Source organism: Pan paniscus, chromosome X (assembly GCF_029289425.2).
Source record: "Pan paniscus chromosome X, NHGRI_mPanPan1-v2.0_pri, whole genome shotgun sequence".
NCBI classification, from domain to species: Eukaryota; Metazoa; Chordata; class Mammalia; order Primates; family Hominidae; genus Pan; species Pan paniscus.
The window spans coordinates 45,380,869-45,399,689 of NC_073272.2; the positions used below are offsets into that span (position 1 = coordinate 45,380,869).

At 40.4% G+C, this 18,821-nt stretch overlaps 1 protein-coding gene across 1 annotated transcript in view; it reads left to right on the plus strand.

Annotated features, from left to right (window-relative positions):
- MAOA (monoamine oxidase A) overlaps window positions 1-16,083 on the plus strand; it is a 92,969-nt gene extending 76,886 nt beyond the window's left edge. Inside the window, exons 7-15 of the mRNA XM_003808376.7 lie at window positions 460-609; window positions 913-1,072; window positions 1,924-2,020; window positions 5,482-5,535; window positions 9,952-10,009; window positions 11,207-11,304; window positions 13,054-13,165; window positions 13,369-13,431; window positions 13,627-16,083. Coding sequence (XP_003808424.2) covers window positions 460-609; window positions 913-1,072; window positions 1,924-2,020; window positions 5,482-5,535; window positions 9,952-10,009; window positions 11,207-11,304; window positions 13,054-13,165; window positions 13,369-13,431; window positions 13,627-13,773 — 939 coding nt within the window. The 3' untranslated portion in view covers window positions 13,774-16,083. The remainder of the gene's footprint in view (window positions 1-459; window positions 610-912; window positions 1,073-1,923; window positions 2,021-5,481; window positions 5,536-9,951; window positions 10,010-11,206; window positions 11,305-13,053; window positions 13,166-13,368; window positions 13,432-13,626) is intronic.
- The last annotated feature ends 2,738 nt before the right edge of the window (window positions 16,084-18,821 follow it).

Genomic DNA, 18,821 nt, shown 5'->3' on the forward strand with positions numbered 1-18,821 from the left:
TAATATGGCTCTATCTGCATCCTTACCTGCCTGGACAACCTCAGCCCAGAACTACAGGAATCAAAGGAAATTAGAAACTTCATCCTCTGGAATAAGCCCCGTGCCTGCCCCTTCTCAGGGCTCCCTCCACACCCTGCACTCTTTGGCATTTGAAGCCCACAGACTTGCTGATATTCCCACTTGGTCAGGGCAGCATTGGCATAGTGGAACATTTCTTCGGGTTCTGTGATTTTTATAAACTTGTAATGGCTTTTCTTTGCCAGAAGCTGTGCAGGGAATGATCATTGAATTGTCTTGGTCAACTCTGCCTCTGTCCTAATGAATTCTTCTGACAGTTAAGTGTGCAGACATTGGAGGCGTGGCCTGTGACTTTCTGGAGGTTTTCTAATCAGTAGCCAATAGGATTTTCCTTCCTTGGGCTTTCATAATGTTTCCTTTCTTACCTACCTCCTCCTGTAGGAACGGAAGTTTGTAGGTGGATCTGGTCAAGTGAGCGAACGGATAATGGACCTCCTTGGAGACCAAGTGAAGCTGAACCATCCTGTCACTCATGTTGACCAGTCAAGTGACAACATCATCATAGAGACACTGAACCATGAACATTATGAGGTAACTCAGTTTAGTCAAAAGGAGCATATAGTAAATAGGCCTTGTGTCTTTTGCAGCTTCTAACCAGATATAATTCAAGCAGTAGCATAATTAATGCTGACATGTTTCCGCCTCAGTCTTCCAAATTACCAGCCTTGGTTGACCTACCTTGATCTGTTTTGTTGCCTCACAGTTGCCTCATTTTCTCATTTTGTATGTTTTTACTGCTCAATGTTGTTTAGAAGTGATAAAGATGATTTTTCGTGCCTGCCACAAAGACTGCAGCTCACATTTGAGGTAATATTTTGCTTGTGTGTGTTTTAGTGCAAATACGTAATTAATGCGATCCCTCCGACCTTGACTGCCAAGATTCACTTCAGACCAGAGCTTCCAGCAGAGAGAAACCAGTTAATTCAGCGTCTTCCAATGGGAGCTATCATTAAGTGCATGATGTATTACAAGGAGGCCTTCTGGAAGAAGAAGGGTAGGCTGCTATTATTCATGTTTAAACTGTATTATATGAAGAAATCACACTCTTTTAGGATTATTGAACAGAAGGTATTGAACAGAAACAAAGTATTTTCAAACTGGTAGAAAAAGGATTAGAAATCTTGGTCTGTCAATTTCCTCATATCCTTGGCCACACATAATGACCCCAAGAGCACTTGTTGGCAATGGGAGGGAAGAAGGAGATCACATCAGTCATAAGGCCACCATTGCCCTGACTCCCGGCATCTGTCCTGCTTCTTACTTTTTATGAGCAGAGTGAGGTCAACAGGCACCATGGAAAGAGCACTGCATTGAAGTTACACATTCCAGGACTTCGCTTGCTTGCTAGCATCAGTCTGTAGGTGTAAAGTGGTGACAGTAATACCTACCACTAAGGTGTTGTGAGAATTAAATGAGGCAGGATCTTGGACTTAGAAAGCTGCCCAGATATGGTGGCTACTGTTGATAAGCATTCTGGTTATACTCATCGGATTCCCTCCTCCCACCTCTTCCCTGGATTGGGTCATTCCCTCCAATGCAGCCCTTCTCTTTCCTCATGTATGCTAGGAGCCAGGGTCATCTTACCATTTTTGTCATGCATTTGGCTGGTCATAAGCCCTTTATGTAAAGGTGCTGGAGATGGGTCATTTTCTGTCTGTGGGTGAATAGACATCCTTATATATTCAGTGTGTGTATTTAACAAGACATAACATGTAGGGTTGGGGCCAAGACCAAGAGTTTAAGTTTTGCCTTCCTCTTAAAAAATAGTTTATATATATTTATGTGTGTATGGGTGTCTCTGATGAGCTTGGTCTCGATCTCCCATTGATTTTTCTCCTGGTTAAGATTACTGTGGCTGCATGATCATTGAAGATGAAGATGCCCCAATTTCAATAACCTTGGATGACACCAAGCCAGATGGGTCACTGCCTGCCATCATGGGGTAGGTTAGAGCAGGCTGTTCTGCATTTTCCAAATTGTGTTGATGTATTGGTGTGGATGCTGTCAAAGTATATTACTTTGGAATTAAGTTCAAGCAATGATGAATAATGCTATCAAAATATATAATGTTTCCATGTGTTAAAATATTGCAGTAATGTTTCGTATGTAGCACAAGAATACTGGGAAACTTTGCTAAAATTGACACCATTTTGAACTTGTACCCATGTATGTCTTTGTCTCATACGAAGCTTACGTGTTGAGGATGGAGTGAAAAAAAGCAGCTAGACAGGCAGTATGGTAGCCACCCCTGCCTACAGGCAGAATGTCCGCAGCCATTCTGAAATGAGAACTAACCGCTTTATTCTATAAAAACATTCTAAATGTGGGGTTTCTCGGTTTTATCCTTTTCTCCATTCCAGATATCTGCTACATAGCAAATGTTAGTTGTTACCCTGAGATATAAGACAGCTGACCAATTAGGAGGCCCAGTTCAGAATTGAGCCAGGCCTTGATTGGATGGCATGGCAGTTTTTCTGGTGGGTCACTCTAGTTATCCTTCACCAGTGGTGCTTCACTTAACCTCTAAAGTGTGCGGATGACCCAGGGCCTGGTTCTGTGTAGGGAAAATGAGAGCTTTTCCCCTCTCTTCTCATTCCGGCACATAGCTGTCCTACTCGATGGGGGCTGGGGAGTCCAGAGAAGGAAGTGGGGTCCCCACAAAGGAATTGCTAAGGAGTTCCACAGCCTCCCTTTTGCCTGCCTTTTGGCCTCCTCAAAAACTGTACAAATAAAAGGCGATTTATTCTACCACACTATAACAAAAGAACATAGCTTCAGTAGCAATCAAGTGACTTTTAGAGACCAGTGGTCTCCCCTTTACCCCTAGGAAATGCATAGCTCTTGCTTAGAGGGAAAGGTGAACTCATGCACATCATGTCATTGAAGGAAAATTACAAAGGCAAAAGGAGCAGACCCACATCCCAGGGAAGTTAGAAAGCAGGTTGTGCTGCTGGTTACTAACGAGACATTTTATAACCACTTCTATCATTGTAACATATAAGAACACCAGCCTCCCTGCGAAAGGCAGGTGCTTACAACATAATGACTGTTGGAATAACACATCCTCTTCATCTCTAACCCTATTGGGCAGAAAAGGATATAGGTTGTTTGGGTAGTTTGACATCATCTTCTAAATATGCCAGAGAAAAGCAGGAGGTTCAGGTACAGGTTTCAGGAGAATGTCGGTTAAGACAAATCCAACTATGAATGGAAGAGCATTGATGTTTTTCTTGCCCTGGGAGTTAGATATAGTGATAGTGATGTCTTCTGCTGTTTTGGGCTTTCTTTTTTTTTTTTTGGAAGTGGAACTCAATATTTTAATGATTTTACTTAAGATAAATAGTATAAAAGGAAAATGTTAAACGGTTGTGTTCTGTGGACAGTGGGGCTAAAACAAATATAAAATAATAATAATTGGTTGTAGAGGACCAAGTATAGAAGATGAGAGTTTCCTTGGAAACTGGAGAATAGCAAAATAATCTGTTTCTTAACTTGGCGATGTAGTGTTAAAAATTAAAGCTACCATTTATTGAGCATTGGTTGTGGGTGCAAGTTTTTATGTGTACAATGCTTTTGGGCTTTCTTCAGCTTTATTATTAACTAGGTTAGGGCTCAAATAACCTTCCAGGTGTTAATGGAGTTATTTAGGCAATTCTTAGAAAGCGATATTCTAATCTCTTTCATCTTGACACTTACCTCCACCCTGCTCTTTGCTGATGGCCACAGCCACGAAAACCTTGAAGATAGGGGTGGTAATTGCCCAGCACTGTGTTTGTAATAAACTTTTGGAAACTAGAAAGGACCTTGTACTTTAGAACTGTGAAATGTTTCCAACACAAAGCCAGCATGTTTAATTTCCTCAATAAAACACCAAAGTAAGTTAAAGATTATTTATCCATAGTTGGGATTAGATCAAAGAGATTATTTCATTCATGACTTGAGATTTGACAGAAATAACCAACACTAACTGCCCTTTGGGAAGGGAACTGTAAAAAGTATACAAGACAAGTTGACTAAAAATGTTTTCAGATAAATCATTTAATCTTTTATCAGACATTGATGATTAAAAAAAACTATATACATCTAAACTTACTGATTCTTGCATAAACCCAGAATCTAACTAAAATAATTAATAACAAGCTATATCTAACTAAAATAATTAATAACAAGCTATAACTTGAGGTGTTAAATCATGCAAAATTATGACTATATCCCATAAAGTTCAATAGTTCAGATTTCCTAAATAGTCCACAGCTTTCTCTGAAATACTATTCTCTACATTAACATACATCTTTGCTTCTCAGAGTGATCTCAAATAACAGCCCTAAAGGAACTGCCAATCCAATTTGAGGAACACTTTAATTTGTGGGTAGGGAGAGGAGGAAATATCTGTTTTTTGCACTGATCTACCTGTCCTTTTGGTCTTGAATAAAAGAAATACAAATTTAAAAATTTTTTAATGGAAAAATAATTTCATTGTCCTTTAGCTCATTTGGATTTTTGAAAGCTTTCTAATAATAGTATAACTAAGGACTTCATGTCACAATTCAATTCTTTTAAATATACATGCAGTTAGTAATATCAGTATAATAAATAGAATATATTTGATTAAAGGGGAGCAGGCAGGTTATAACTGAGTTTTATTGAGTTACTTTATTTGGGGACTATATTAGGTCAGTTTCCAGGGAAGCTGACTCAGAGCTGGAGATCTGGGTGCTGGAACTTTATTGGGAAGTGCTCTGGGGATGACTACCTATGGCAGAAGGATTATGCGGAACTTGAGCTCCAATGTTGTCCCAACAAAGGCCTCTGCCATTCCCTTGGAAGTTCTGGAGCTGGGTGGCCCTTCAGAGTTGTCTTCAACCGCATCTAGGTCAGAACAACTCTAGGGAGGGGTGGGACCTTGAGCGAGGCATTCTCTGCTGCCCTGTCCAATTACTGGGGAAGGTTTCAGCTGTGAGGTAAGAGTAACGAGTGCCTGGTCCCAAAGGGAGCCTGGGGGGCCCACCGTGGCCTCCACTACAGACACATGTTTATATTTGTTTTTCCAGCTTTGATAAAGTATTTGGCAGAAGGCAACAGTCATTACCAGAATAATCATTTAGCACAACATTCATTCATTCAACATTTGATTTCCTACTATATGCCAAAAACCATGTTAAACTTTAGAAGTAAAATATTGAATAGGAGGTCACCTGTCGTGTAGGGGATCACAGCCTAGCAGGGGTTTTGGACACACAGGCAGACCAAAGACAATATGGCATTTGCCCTAGTAGAGGAGGAGGGTCTGAGAGAGTTCATTTCATGCTGAATAGCTACAGGTTAAGAATACTTCAGAAAGAAAGGGCAGCTCTTAAGATAAACAGCTGTAACCTGATCATTCAATGTAACCTCTCTCTCCAGCTTCATTCTTGCCCGGAAAGCTGATCGACTTGCTAAGCTACATAAGGAAATAAGGTAAGAATTTATAAATGAAAAATAGATGAAAAAGTTAGCTTTGTATTTTGTTTTTGCACTGACAGTAGTAGAATAACATGAGGAAAAACACAGTACTTCACAAATATTCTCAAAATTCCAACAAACCAACCTTTTGTATTTTGCTACAGCCCTCTTGACCTAGCCCTTGCCCGTGTGCATATATTAATTTTACATGTTCGTGTTTATTTTACGGTGGTTAAGAGGTAGGATTTCCCTGTGAGATGGATGGAGAAAAATCATAGAAAATATTAGCTGTGAAAAATGCTGTAGAAACCGAATCCCAATCCTCTTTCAAGGCCATAATCTTTTTTTAAGATTCTCTGACATGGACTTTCTAAAAAGTATATTTTAACCTGTAGCAACTTTTATACATGAAAATATTCACTACTGCTTATCTGGGACACAGTTCTGATGTTCCCTTATCTGAAAGCTTCCTAGTATAAAATTTATTTTAGGACAGTGGTTTTTTTTTTTTCTTTCTTTCTCCCTTTCTCTTCCTGTCATGGTATATTTGTTTTGTTTTGTTTTGGAATCCTTTGTTCAATTAAAGTCTTACCTGAAGAGGTAAGCCTTTTAACATCAGAGTTATTTGGCTGTTGGAGGGTTGCCTCTGGGTAGCCCTAAATCCTCTGCTAGCTTTTAAAGAGGTCCAATACATACACAAAAATATAGACTTTTCTCTGAATGTAATTTAAAAAATTAAACAGCTAACCCATTAGCAGCCGTTGCTTTGGGAGTTACTCTGATGACTTTAGAAGTGGGGGAAAGGCTGCAGAATGAGTTCCTACATGTGCACACGGATTTGTTTATTTGAACAACCATGAGATTCAACAATCTCATGGTTTGCAGGTAAGCTTTACATGGAAGAAACTCCCAGTTTCAATTAGCAGGTTCTTCTCTGTTCACTGTAAGTGGTAAATGGTTGAATCTCAACAATCATGGGATTCAAACAACCATGAGATTGTGGAATCTCATGGTTGTTAAAAATAAACTCTACTCACTCAATGGAGGAGGGATTTGGGGTCCAGTGATGGGGAATGATTTGTTCAAGCCTCCATAGCTAGTGTCTTAGTGCATTTGTGATACTGTAACAAAATGCCTGAAACTGGGTAATTTATGAAGAATAGAAATTTATTTCTCACAGTTCTAGAGGCTGGGAAGTCCAAGATTATGATGCCAAGAGATTCAATTCAGTGTTTGGTGAGAACCTGTTCCATAGGTAGCACTTTCTCATGGTGCCCTCACATGGCAGAAAAGGCAGAAGGAGGAAGGACAAAAAGTGATGAAGGTGGTGTCCTCACTTGGAGGAAGGCAGAAGGGCAGAAAGGGCCTAGCTAGTTCCCTCCAGCCCATTTATAAGGGCACTAATCTATTCATGAGAGCAGAATCTTCCTGATTTCATTATTTCCGCAGAGACCCCACCTCAAAATACCATCACCTTGGAGGTTAAGTTCCAACATTTAAATTTTGGAGGGACACATACATTCAAATCATCGCAGCTAGCTTGTGACAAAGTCTGGAGTAGCATATAGCGCATACTTTTTCATTATACCACACTAAGCTGACATTTTCTTTTGGATTTCCTGCTTTCCCTCCTTATTAATAGTAAAATAAATACCAGCCTGTAGGTAGACATTTGGTTATGATTCCACACAGTGGCTGAACTTCTCAAAAGTTCTTGTAAGGCAAAACCCTTACTGAATATGTCATTGACAAAAACAGTGGTTCCCAGATCTGACTGCATCAAAATATCCCAAAAGATGTTTGGAAAATATGTTTTTATAAGACCTATAGATTGTGATTGAGCAGGTTTGAGGTGGGGCCTGTGTATTTGTATTTTTCAACAAGCTTTTCAGGTGATTATGATAAGCAACCAGATTTAGAAACCGGTGAATAAGTTCAACGAGATGATTTGCACAGTGGCCTTTTTTAGTCATCACTTAGGTTCTGTTATTTTTAGAGCCAAATTAATCAATCAGTGCATTGTTTTAACATCCTTGCCTTACATATCTTTTCCAAAAATTTTTAATTTTAAAGGGAAGAAGGGAAAGGGAAAGATAATTTCCTGTGTTTGTGTGAACACATCCTTGGCTCTTCTAATAATATGAAATACAGTAAATAATGACTTGTAACTATTATAATTGTTTTTAACATTCATGAATGAAAACTAACTACAATGTGGGTTGATTGGATTTCAGGTTTCACTCTGCTTTAATAAAAATTTTATTACACATCCAGAAAGTAAGTTAAGCAGGCCTGGCGCATTGGCTCACACCTGTAATCCCAACACTTTGGGAGGCTGAGGCAGGCAGACTGCTTGAGTGCAGAGGTTGAAGACCAGCTTGGGCAACATAGAGAAACCGTCTCCACAAAAAATAAAAAAATTAGCCAGGCCTGGTGACATGTATCTGTAGTCCCAGCAACTTGGGAGGCTGAGGCGAGAGGATCACCTGAGTCCAGGGAGGTTAAGGCTGCAGTGAGCCATAATCGTGCCACTGCATTCCAGCTTGGGTGACAGAGTGAGACCCTATCTCAGAAATAATAATAACAGTAATAAGTTAAGTACTGTTGAGCTTTTTTAGAATAATCATTGCCGATACTTTCATTTTCTAATTAACTTGAAATGTCTGAATTATTGCTTGTAACACCCTTGTGAAGTAGGTGTTAGAATCAGTCATCTCTTCATAGACTAAGCAAAGAGTAGGCTGAGGATGGGTTTTGACTGAACAAATATTTATTGAGTACCTACTATGGGCAGATTACTCAGAAGAGTAGAGCCTTACCCTGCTATTAATTAGCTGAGCAAAATCAAACAGATCTCTGCAGCTCCCTGAGCCTCGGTTTCCTCATCTCTGAAATGAGGGTCTTGAATCAGGCTGAGAGAGACAGACAGACAGACAGTAGTCTTGAGACTTCTTCCCATTCTTCCTTTCCTTTATGACTTTTTATGTATAATGTGAGCAGCTCTTTGAAGGAAGCCAAACTTCCTCTGACTATCCTGAAATTTAACTATCCACCTAAATATCCATCTAATGTTGCATGACATCATCTCAGGAGTGGCATTTGTCTCTCCCTTAAACCTTCCATGGAAAATGGTAACAATAAGCAAAGTTTATAATCTGCCTCCTCCTCCTGATTTTATACATATGAGGTGAATGTTCTGGAAGTTATAAAAATGGTTTAAGTGTGAGGATTTAGATAAATTTATAAGGTTACACTTTGTCCCATGTTATTCAGAGAAATTGGGGGCATGTCTTTAAAATATTTTCTAATGTAATTGGCAGCATAAAATTGTATATTTCTAAATCTCTATTTCTTTATTACCAGTAAGCTTGAGCTCCCCCCGCCCTGCATAATTTTGTCTCTTCAGCTTTTAATACTTGTCTTACAGATTTGACTCAAACCTTTTGCCACATTTTTAAGCAAATATTTTTCCAGTTGCTTGTTATCCCTTAACAAATATTTTAGAGCATTTTCAAATGTTTAAACTATATTAAAACTATAAAAGGTAAATAGGAAAAGTATATAACTGGATCAGTGTGAACCTATGCAAACAAATCCAGAAATAAAACCATTAATTTCTAAAACAGGTGATTTTAGTAAATTAGACCTTTTAAAAAAATTCACCATGAGTAGTTGTGAGTTTAAAATGTATTTCGTTTCAAAAAGAGTTTATATAAGTACAACCTCTAACTTTTTCAGACATGAAAATACCATGTTCTGGGCTAGTCATTTAGATAATGAATTATGAGAACAACCAAAGGCTGTGTTTGAGGTAACATTAGCATATTTTGCCCATCCCTCAGATACACTTTGAAATACTGTGGTCCACAGACCATTCTATCAAGTGACAAATTCCTAGACTGAAATGACTGTAGATACTTTCTGTATAGCATATCTTATGTTATGCTTAAAAGATGAAATGAGCTTTATATGTTTGTAGGTAATTAAAACACAAGTATAGGATAGTTAAAAGACACCATCACTTATACTATAGACTTATAAAAGGGATCATTTTAGAACTCTACGTATTCCAGAAAAGTTATATAGAATCAGTTCCTAAGGCTGGCTAAACTTAATTGAATTCATTTTTCCCATTTTTATCTCGAGAAGATATCATATTAGGTAGTGAAAGAGGCAAAAGTGTAAAAAAAGAAAAGAATAATTCCATTGAATCCTCAAATTAAATGACTACTGAGGCATTGAAAGTTAATTTGAGTGTGGGGATTCATGGAAATGTTCATTTGTGCAGTTACAGAAGGCCATGGATTTTAATTTTTCTGTAATAAATCTGGTTGATACCAAGAGCTCTAGAACTCACTGTATTTATTCTATACCCATCAGTTACTCCTTCCCTAACTTTATTTATTTTTTTTTTTTGGCTCTGTTTTATAGGAAGAAGAAAATCTGTGAGCTCTATGCCAAAGTGCTGGGATCCCAAGAAGCTTTACATGTAAGAAACTCCCAGCTTTAATCCCTAGCAGGTTCTTCTCTGTTCACTATAAGTAGTAAAGCAAAGCAGATTCTGATTTTTTGACAGTCTTATGAAGAGAGTATAAAGCGATATGCTTAACTTGGAGGATAAACTTCAGCAGTCACAAAAGGTCATTAAAAGCTGGTATTAGGCGCATGGAATTTCTGACACAGCAACTTCTTTGGGCTGTTTAAATGTTCACTAGATAACTGGCAGCCAATTGTAATGAGAGCCTAGAGCTGCAGGGATTATGTCAAGAATGGGTGAGTTGGGTTCCTAGAACGGAAGTCCTGCCCCCAGTCAGTGTCACTTACCTGCTGCACAATTAAATTCCAGATATGTTACCATTTGTTGGTGAAGGCAAAGTAGTATGTACTTGACAAGATAGACTGAATCTAGAGTCTCTTCCCAGGTCAAAGTCATACTAATTTGTTTTTCCATGTGTGAACTCAATTCACAACTCATTTAGGAATATCAGTGCTTTCAATCCACCACTGAAAGCAATTAGGAGAATGAAATTACGTCTTTTTGAAAAAAAAAAATGGAATGGCTGAGCGCTCTTTCAGGGGTTTGTCTCTAAACTGTTCAAATAATAAACTTTCTGAATGTGCCAGGGAAATTAGAGAAGGTTCTCTCATGTCCCCTAGGAAACAGTTTTCATCTTAATTGCCGCTTTTTAGTGGAATTCCCATCATACATGTTTCCAGCTTAGAAAAGTGGTTGGGAAACATTTGTTTGTCTTCTGCTTCCTCCCTCCCACCCTTTCCTTAGCAATAATGCCTGATAGATGGGGAAGTAAAGTCTGTTATGAGGGACTCCAGAGATTTGAGCAGACCTTTCCACAAGCTGAATTGTTGATGGGGTTTCCTATAGACTTAGCTCTAAAGACTTCAGAATCTGCATGGATGGATGGATACCCCTCTCTCCCAGATACTGGAATACTTCATGTCTTCCCTAATCAAGAAAATGGGAAGAGCAAAGTATACATGTTTTGCCACATGGTACTTCACAAAAGGCCATTGCTTGGTACTATCATGTTTCCCCTTAAGTGAGTTAGAAAAACAGGATTTTCTTTATTTTCTTAATGTAAACTTTTTGTTAAAGCAACGATATTATTGACTTGCAGCATTTCAGCTTTGTTTTCTCTTTTGCATTTTCTTCCCCACTGAACTGCAGCCAGTGCATTATGAAGAGAAGAACTGGTGTGAGGAGCAGTACTCTGGGGGCTGCTACACGGCCTACTTCCCTCCTGGGATCATGACTCAATATGGAAGGTATTACACAAGCACTACGCCAATTAATCCAAGACCTGTGCCAAATTTAAAAGGAAAAGCAGAGTTCAATGGAAATTCTAGAAATAGTTGTCAAAATCCCCATTTCTTATGTCCTAGATAATACTTGTATATTTCTGGATGTCCATAGAAAAATAAGGATGTCATTACATAGAACAATAGCTGTCAGCATACAGAACAATAGCAGAACAGTGGGGAGGATTTCAGATGTGAACAGTGCTTGTGAGAATGAAGCAAGCTACAGTGTCCTCCAAGAGGACTTCATGAGCTCAACTTGACATTTAGTCTCACATGACTGCCTTAGGCTCCTTGGCACCAGTCAACACAGAATGACATTGGATGTGTTTATCCAACACTTCTGTCTTGCCAACAGAGCAGCATCAGCAGACAGTCCTCTTCAGGGGAAGAGTCCTCACTGTATACAGTTGAGGTGTGAGGAAATGACATCCACATGGGGTGGGTCCACCTTGACCTAGAAGCCCCTTGCTCCATGGGAGCCATTATCTCTATGCTTCATAGGCATAGTGTCCGGTAACTTGCTCAGTTATAAGACTTGCTCAGTTACAAGAGACACCACACTCAGGGAAGCCCAAAGTGATAGCCTCCTACCAGGTATTTACAATTCATTTAGAGTCCTCCCAGCCTGGATGCAGTTCACTAATGTGGGGATGGGAGGGGAGGCACTTTTAGCATAAATGGTGTTGCCTCCATAGATGGCATTACACCTTCATCTGGTTTCCAGAGAAACAGAGCTAAAAAGTTAATACAAGGTCACATTTGTCCACTGAAAAGGAGGAAGTATTTATTAACCTTTTCGTTACAGGAGTTTTTAGTCTGTTTTTTTTTTTCTTCTTAATTGAGTCAGATCACCTTTGTTAACAATAGCAGGATTGATGAACTGGATTAGTTCTGGTATCAAAGTAGAAGTCTAGAAGACAAGACTAAGATGAGGAATAGATGAAACCCAGGGTTCTGGAATTGGAAAAAGGAGTGCCAACGGGTTGAGATGAAGGCCATCAGGGTGGGGGGCAGGACATGCAGCTTGGGAGAGTTCATGAAACTAGCTGTGGACATGGCAGGAGTCAAAGCCAAAAAAGTTGGAGGGGACAGCTGTCCATTCAGTCAAGCCCTTCTTTGTAAGAGGAGACCCATTTCCTTGCTCTCAGCCAGTCCCTAGAGAAGTTCAGAGAAGCTAACTGTACAGAGGTTGTTTTCTTAAAGAGACACACCCATATAATGTCTCAGGTCTCTCCTTTGCCAGAAATGACAGTTGACATCCCTGTCTTCCCACCTGCCACTGCAGTTCCTCCTGACACACTGGGAGTGCCTGCAAAGCTGGATCTGTGGCTGTTTTCAAGAAGAGTGCACCCTCCCCCGAGAAAGACAGGACAGGGAGAAGAATGCACTGCCAACAGGAAACAGCAAAGAAATCTGATTTGGGGATTGAATACATGTTCTTATATTCCAGCTCTGGCTGGCTTGGAAAAGATCAACATCCCCTTTAATGATTGATGATCTGATGGCCTGATTCTCCCTGGCTTGAAAGTTCAGATCCTCTATGCAGATCCAGAAAGCAAAAAGTGGCCTTTCACCTTGGGCTAAGTCATACGGGTGTTTTTTAAACAGTCTGAATTTCTGTGCCTTCTGCAGACTAAATGAGGGCAGTGATTGGCTCATTTACCCTGCCCACCTTCCCAAGTAACTCTGTGTAACCTCTTGGTTCCCTTGAAGGGTGATTCGTCAACCCGTGGGCAGGATTTTCTTTGCGGGCACAGAGACTGCCACAAAGTGGAGCGGCTACATGGAAGGGGCAGTTGAGGCTGGAGAACGAGCAGCTAGGGAGGTAAGCAGGAAAGCCCAGGCTCTCTCCCTCCCGAGTCACGGCAACGTTTTTGGCATCTGGTCTTGCTAGTTCTTGACACTGATAGAATCTGTATGTCCATTTCTCTGCCCCTCACTCATGGGGCTCATCTGTGGCTAGCAGGGCCTTGAATCTGTAGAAACTATACAGCCTCTTTTCATAATACCATGGTCACTTTCTTTCAGGTCTTAAATGGTCTCGGGAAGGTGACCGAGAAAGACATCTGGGTACAAGAACCTGAATCAAAGGTAAGTTTGGTGACTCTGGGCACTATCTCTCCTTAGACCAATCATGGAACATAAAACTCACATCTCCCTTCTTCTAGCCTCCGATTTAATTATAGATGCAACTATCCCAGGGGTCTCCATGCATGGATCTTGCAGCGTTTTGTTCCTCCTTGTCAGCATGAGTTTTTTGCTCATGATCTGTGTTCCTTCATCTAGGACGTTCCAGCGGTAGAAATCACCCACACCTTCTGGGAAAGGAACCTGCCCTCTGTTTCTGGCCTGCTGAAGATCATTGGATTTTCCACATCAGTAACTACCCTGGGGTTTGTGCTGTACAAATACAAGCTCCTGCCACGGTCTTGAAGTTCTGTTCTTATGCTCTCTGCTCACTGGTTTTCAATACCACCAAGAGGAAAATATTGACAAGTTTAAAGGCTGTGTCATTGGGCCATGTTTAAGTGTACTGGATTTAACTACCTTTGGCTTAATTCCAATCATTGTTAAAGTAAAAACAATTCAAAGAATCACCTAATTAATTTCAGTAAGATCAAACTCCATCTTATTTGTCAGTGTAGATCAACTCATGTTAATTGATAGAATAAAGCCTTGTGATCACTTTCTGAAATTCAAAAAGTTAAACGTGATGTGCTCATCAGAAACAATTTCTGTGTCCTGTTTTTATTCCCTTCAATGCAAAATACATGATGATTTCAGAAACAAAGCATTTGACTTTCTGTCTGTGGAGGTGGAGTAGGTGAAGGCCCAGCCTGTAACTGTCCTTTTTCTTCCCTTAGGCAATGGTGAAGTGTCATTACAGAGCCTAGAGGCTCACAGCCTCCTGGAGGAAGCAGCCTCCACTTTGGATCAGGAAATAGTAAAGGAAAGCAGTGTTGGGGGTAGCGGCATGCAGACCCTCAGACCAGAATGGGGACATCTTGTGGGCTGCTGCCTCAGGAATCTCCTGACCACTTGTAGTTCCTCTGACTTTTCTAGACATCTAGTCTCAGTGCTAGCTTATTTGTATTTTTCCTCTTTCACTTCTTATGGAGGAGAGTGTTTAACTGAGTTAGAATGTTGAAACTGACTTGCTGTGACTTATGTGCAGCTTTCCAGTTGAGCAGAGGAAAATAGTGGCAGGACTGTCCCCCAGGAGGACTCCCTGCTTAAGCTCTGTGGGAGACCAACTACGACTGGCATCTTCTCTTCCCCCTGGAAGGCAGCTAGACACCAATGGATCCTTGTCAGTTGTAACATTCTATTTCAACTTCAGGAAAGCAGCAGTTTTCTTTTAATTTTTCCTATGACCATAGAATTAGACATACCTCTCAACTTACATATGTCTTCAACATGGTTACCTCTGCATAAATATTAGCAAAGCATGCCAATTTCTCTTAAGTACTGAAATACATATGATAAATTTGACTGTTATTTGTTGAGACTATCAAACAGAAAAGAAATTAGGGCTCTAATTTCCTTAAAGCAAGCTCACTTGCTTTAGTTGTTAAGTTTTATAAAAGACATGAAATTGAGTCATTTTATATATGAAAACTAAGTTCTCTATCTTAGGAGTAATGTCGGCCCACAAGGGTGCCCACCTCTTGTTTTCCCCTTTTAAAAACTCAGATTTTTAAAAGCCCTTTTCAAAGGTTTCAACTGTAAAATACTTCTTTTTACAATGTATCAACATATTTTTATTTAAGGGGGATTAACAATTGCCAGGGAAAACCAGCCAACCCAAGTTTATTATATCATTAACCTTATCATAAATTCAAACCTAAGTTGCTGGACCCTGGTGTGAGGACATAAATCTTCCAAAGTTTTGCCTATCCTAAGAGCTGCATTTTTCTACTGCTCTTTACCTTGCATTTTAGCTAATTTAGGAGTTTTGAGAATGTATTGGATATGCTCCAGTACATAAGGAGTTGCCGCATATTATATCAGACTGCTTTGAGAAATCTCATCCCTAGTCTATTGCAGTTGTTTCTATTAGCTTACTGATTAACTCAGTCCTGACACACCTTTTGGGAAATGCTGATTTAAACTTCTTAACTGGCAACAGTTGGAACAGTAATCAGTTTGCTAACATATTTAAAGTCTTGAATGTTGAAGAACTCATGTGATTTACCCTTTTCAACTTTTTGGAAAATGATTTAATTTATTCTAATTAGATTAACCCTATTAATCTATGGATTGGGTATCAAAATGAATGCCAGTCCAGATGTGCCTAGACACGAAATTGGAGCTGAGGACTCTCACGATATGCAAGTTCATCCAACATGAAGATACCATAAGCTTTTTCTCTGAACCAGAGAAATGAAAGTCAGTTTAAGAGGCTGATAGATCTTGGCCCTGTTAAGGCATCCACTTCACAGTTCTGAAGGCTGAGTCGGCCCCACTCCACAGTTAGGCCAAGAATTAGATTTTAAAACTTCATCTGTCTGTCCCAGTTAACTGTTAAATAAGGCCTCATCCTCCACTGAAGAGTATGGATTGAAGGATTGTGAACTATGTTTAGTGTGATTGTGAACTTGGTGCCTAATGTTCCATGTCTGAAGTTTGCCCCAGTGCTACACGTTGGAGTATACCTATGTGTGTGCTTTGCCACTGAAGTAAGATTTTGCCTGTATGGTACTGTTTTGTTTGTTAATAAAGTGCACTGCCACCCCCAATGCAGACTCGACTCCTGTATTTAGTTGATGGCTCTATGCAGAAAGTTCAATGGCTTCTTATAGCAGGAGGTCACAATGAGGCATTGTCCATGGAGGATAGGCTTAGGAAATTGTTTAATACCGACTGCAAATTCTCAAAGTTGAGTTTGACTCTCATGTGTTATTGAGGTTTTCTGGGAACTGATTAAACACTGAAATACTGTAGCCTGCCTAACTGGGCCACAGATGTGGATTCTGGTCCAAGTTTTCTCACCTAGTAGCTTATGATAACTTGAGCAAGTCACTTTGGTTCTCTCGGTCTCCACATCTGGAAAAGGTTGGGTTGCATTAGATGGCTTCTGAGCATTCTTTTCATGGCAGCATAATGTGATCTATGCATTTTGTTGCCAGCACTGTAACTGTTTTTGCCTATTGGTATGCCAGGGGCAAAAAAATCAGTCTTTCTGTACCCTGGTTTACTCCTTGTCCTAGATTGGGTTCCCTGGAAACAGACTCTAAGATACAGAGTCAGGGCAAAAAGTTTATTGAAGACAATCCTCAGGAAATACACCTAAGAGGGTGAGGAAGGTAGGATTGGGCAGGAGAGTCAACCTACAATGCAGTTGCAACTACAGGTTCTAATGAGGAGCTAGGAAGACCCTTCAGAAGTATCCCTCATTGAGACAAGGAGGTCTGGACTCTGTGACCCGTCATCAGCCTCCCCCTGAGAGAGGGTGTTACCTTGAGTAAGGCAGGTTCAAGGACAATTTCTAGTGAGGAACTGTAGCTGGGAACTTCGACCAGCCTGTATTCCCTGCAGATCCAGGGTGGAGCACTGCATTATCTACTTTATTCCCATAGAAAGTTGCCTTGTCATGTAAAAGACATTGTGGACTTGAGCTTTGGCTTTATAGATAGAATGGAGCTCTCGCTGTGAACCTATCCCTGTTAGGTAAGGGAACTTCCTTTAGAGGGTTGTATTTCTGCACTATTCTTTACATGGAAGAAAAAAAAATCAGAATTGGAAGGAACCCTGGAAATAATTCAATCTCTGTCTCAATGAATGAGCCCCATCTACAGAAAATTAACAGAAAGATCAAAGGGAAAAATAAGCATTTCTAAAGAGGAGTCCTAAATTCAATGTCTTCAGGAGTTGGGCAGCTAAAAACGAACAGCAGCAGACATAAGACATTTGGGAATACTGAGGACTGGCTGACCTAGGAAGTATGTGCCCTTCTAAAGAGCATTTATATTCAAATTCCTTGAAAAGATTGCTGACCAATTAAAACACATTTGGGTTGGGTGCAGTGGCTCACACCTCTAATCCCAGCACTTTGGGAGGCCGAGGCAGGTGGATTATTTGAGGTAAGGAGTTCAAGACCAGCCTGACCAACATGGTGAAATCCTGTCTCTACTAAAAATACAAAAATTAGCCCAGCGTGGCGGTGCATGCCTGTAATCCCAACTACTTGGGAGGCTGAGACAGGAGAATCACTTGAAGCTGGGAGGCAGAGGTTGCAGTGAGCCGAGATCGCGCCATTGCACTCCAGCCTGGATGACAAGAGCAAAACTCTGTCTCAAAAAATAAAAGGCCGGGCACGGTGGCTCACGCCTGTAATCCCAGCACTTTGGGAGGCCAAGGCGGGCGGATCACGAGGTCAAGAGATCGAGACCATCCTGGCCAACATGGTGAAACCCCGTCTCTACTAAAAATACAAAAATTAGCTGGGCGTGGTGGCGAGTGCCTGTAGTCCCAGCTATTCAGGAGGCTGAGGCAGGAGAATCGCTTGAACTAGGGAGGCGGAGGTTGCAGTGAGCCAAGATCGTGCCACTGCACTCCAGCCCTGGTGACGGAGTGAGACTCTGTCTCAAAAAAAATAAAAAAATAAAAATAAATAAAATAAATAAAAATAAAATAAAATAAAAAATAAAACACATTTGAAGGCTTGGTTCACATGTCCAAGTTGTCTTCAAGTCCTTGATAAAGAAGTGCAAGGTTTGGTTTTGCATCACTTAAATGATGCATTTTCCATCACTTACAAGTTCTTTTTGGATGTCTGATTTTCTGAGAAGCACAAAGATCAGCAACCACTTTGTAAAACTACCTGGAGTGAGTAGGAGAGGCCTGGGTTGGAATGGCAAAAAGAAAAACAAAGACAGAAAAAAGTCTTCTTAGACCAGAAATCTCCCTTAAGAAATTACCCTTCCCCAGCCCAGCATACCGTGGCAGTGTTTATCTCCTGCTATGTGAATGTCACGATTGACGAGAGCAGTGTCAGACTTTATTGGAAAAACCACATATTTGCAGTGAGATAGAAATCACCGCTCTTCTGTTAACATTTATTCTGTGCTATGATATAATTTCAGCAAACAGGACATCAACATTGAGTGTATTAATTTTTTCAAACTATACTCCTTGCTTTACACTGAGGTGGTGGTAAACGTGCAAGGCATGCCCCTTAGCCTAAGGAAGCTGACTGAGACATTAGAGGAAGAGGATGAAAACAAAGGAAGGTACTAGGTAATAGTAACAGTTCTCTTTCCTCTATCAGAGCCCAGGGCTTGGCTCTCTTCCTTGATCAAGGCCATTCTTTTCAGAGTTTGAAGGCAAAAGCAGGTCTCAAAGTGACAGTTGATGTGAACTGGTTGTCTCAGCCTGGAGCCAAGTTTCTGAAAAGCAGCTTTGGAAGCCTCATGTGAAAAAGCTGGCTTGAGGAAACTTGCCATTCATTCAAGGTGGGCTGTGGGCCCTTCAAGTAAGAC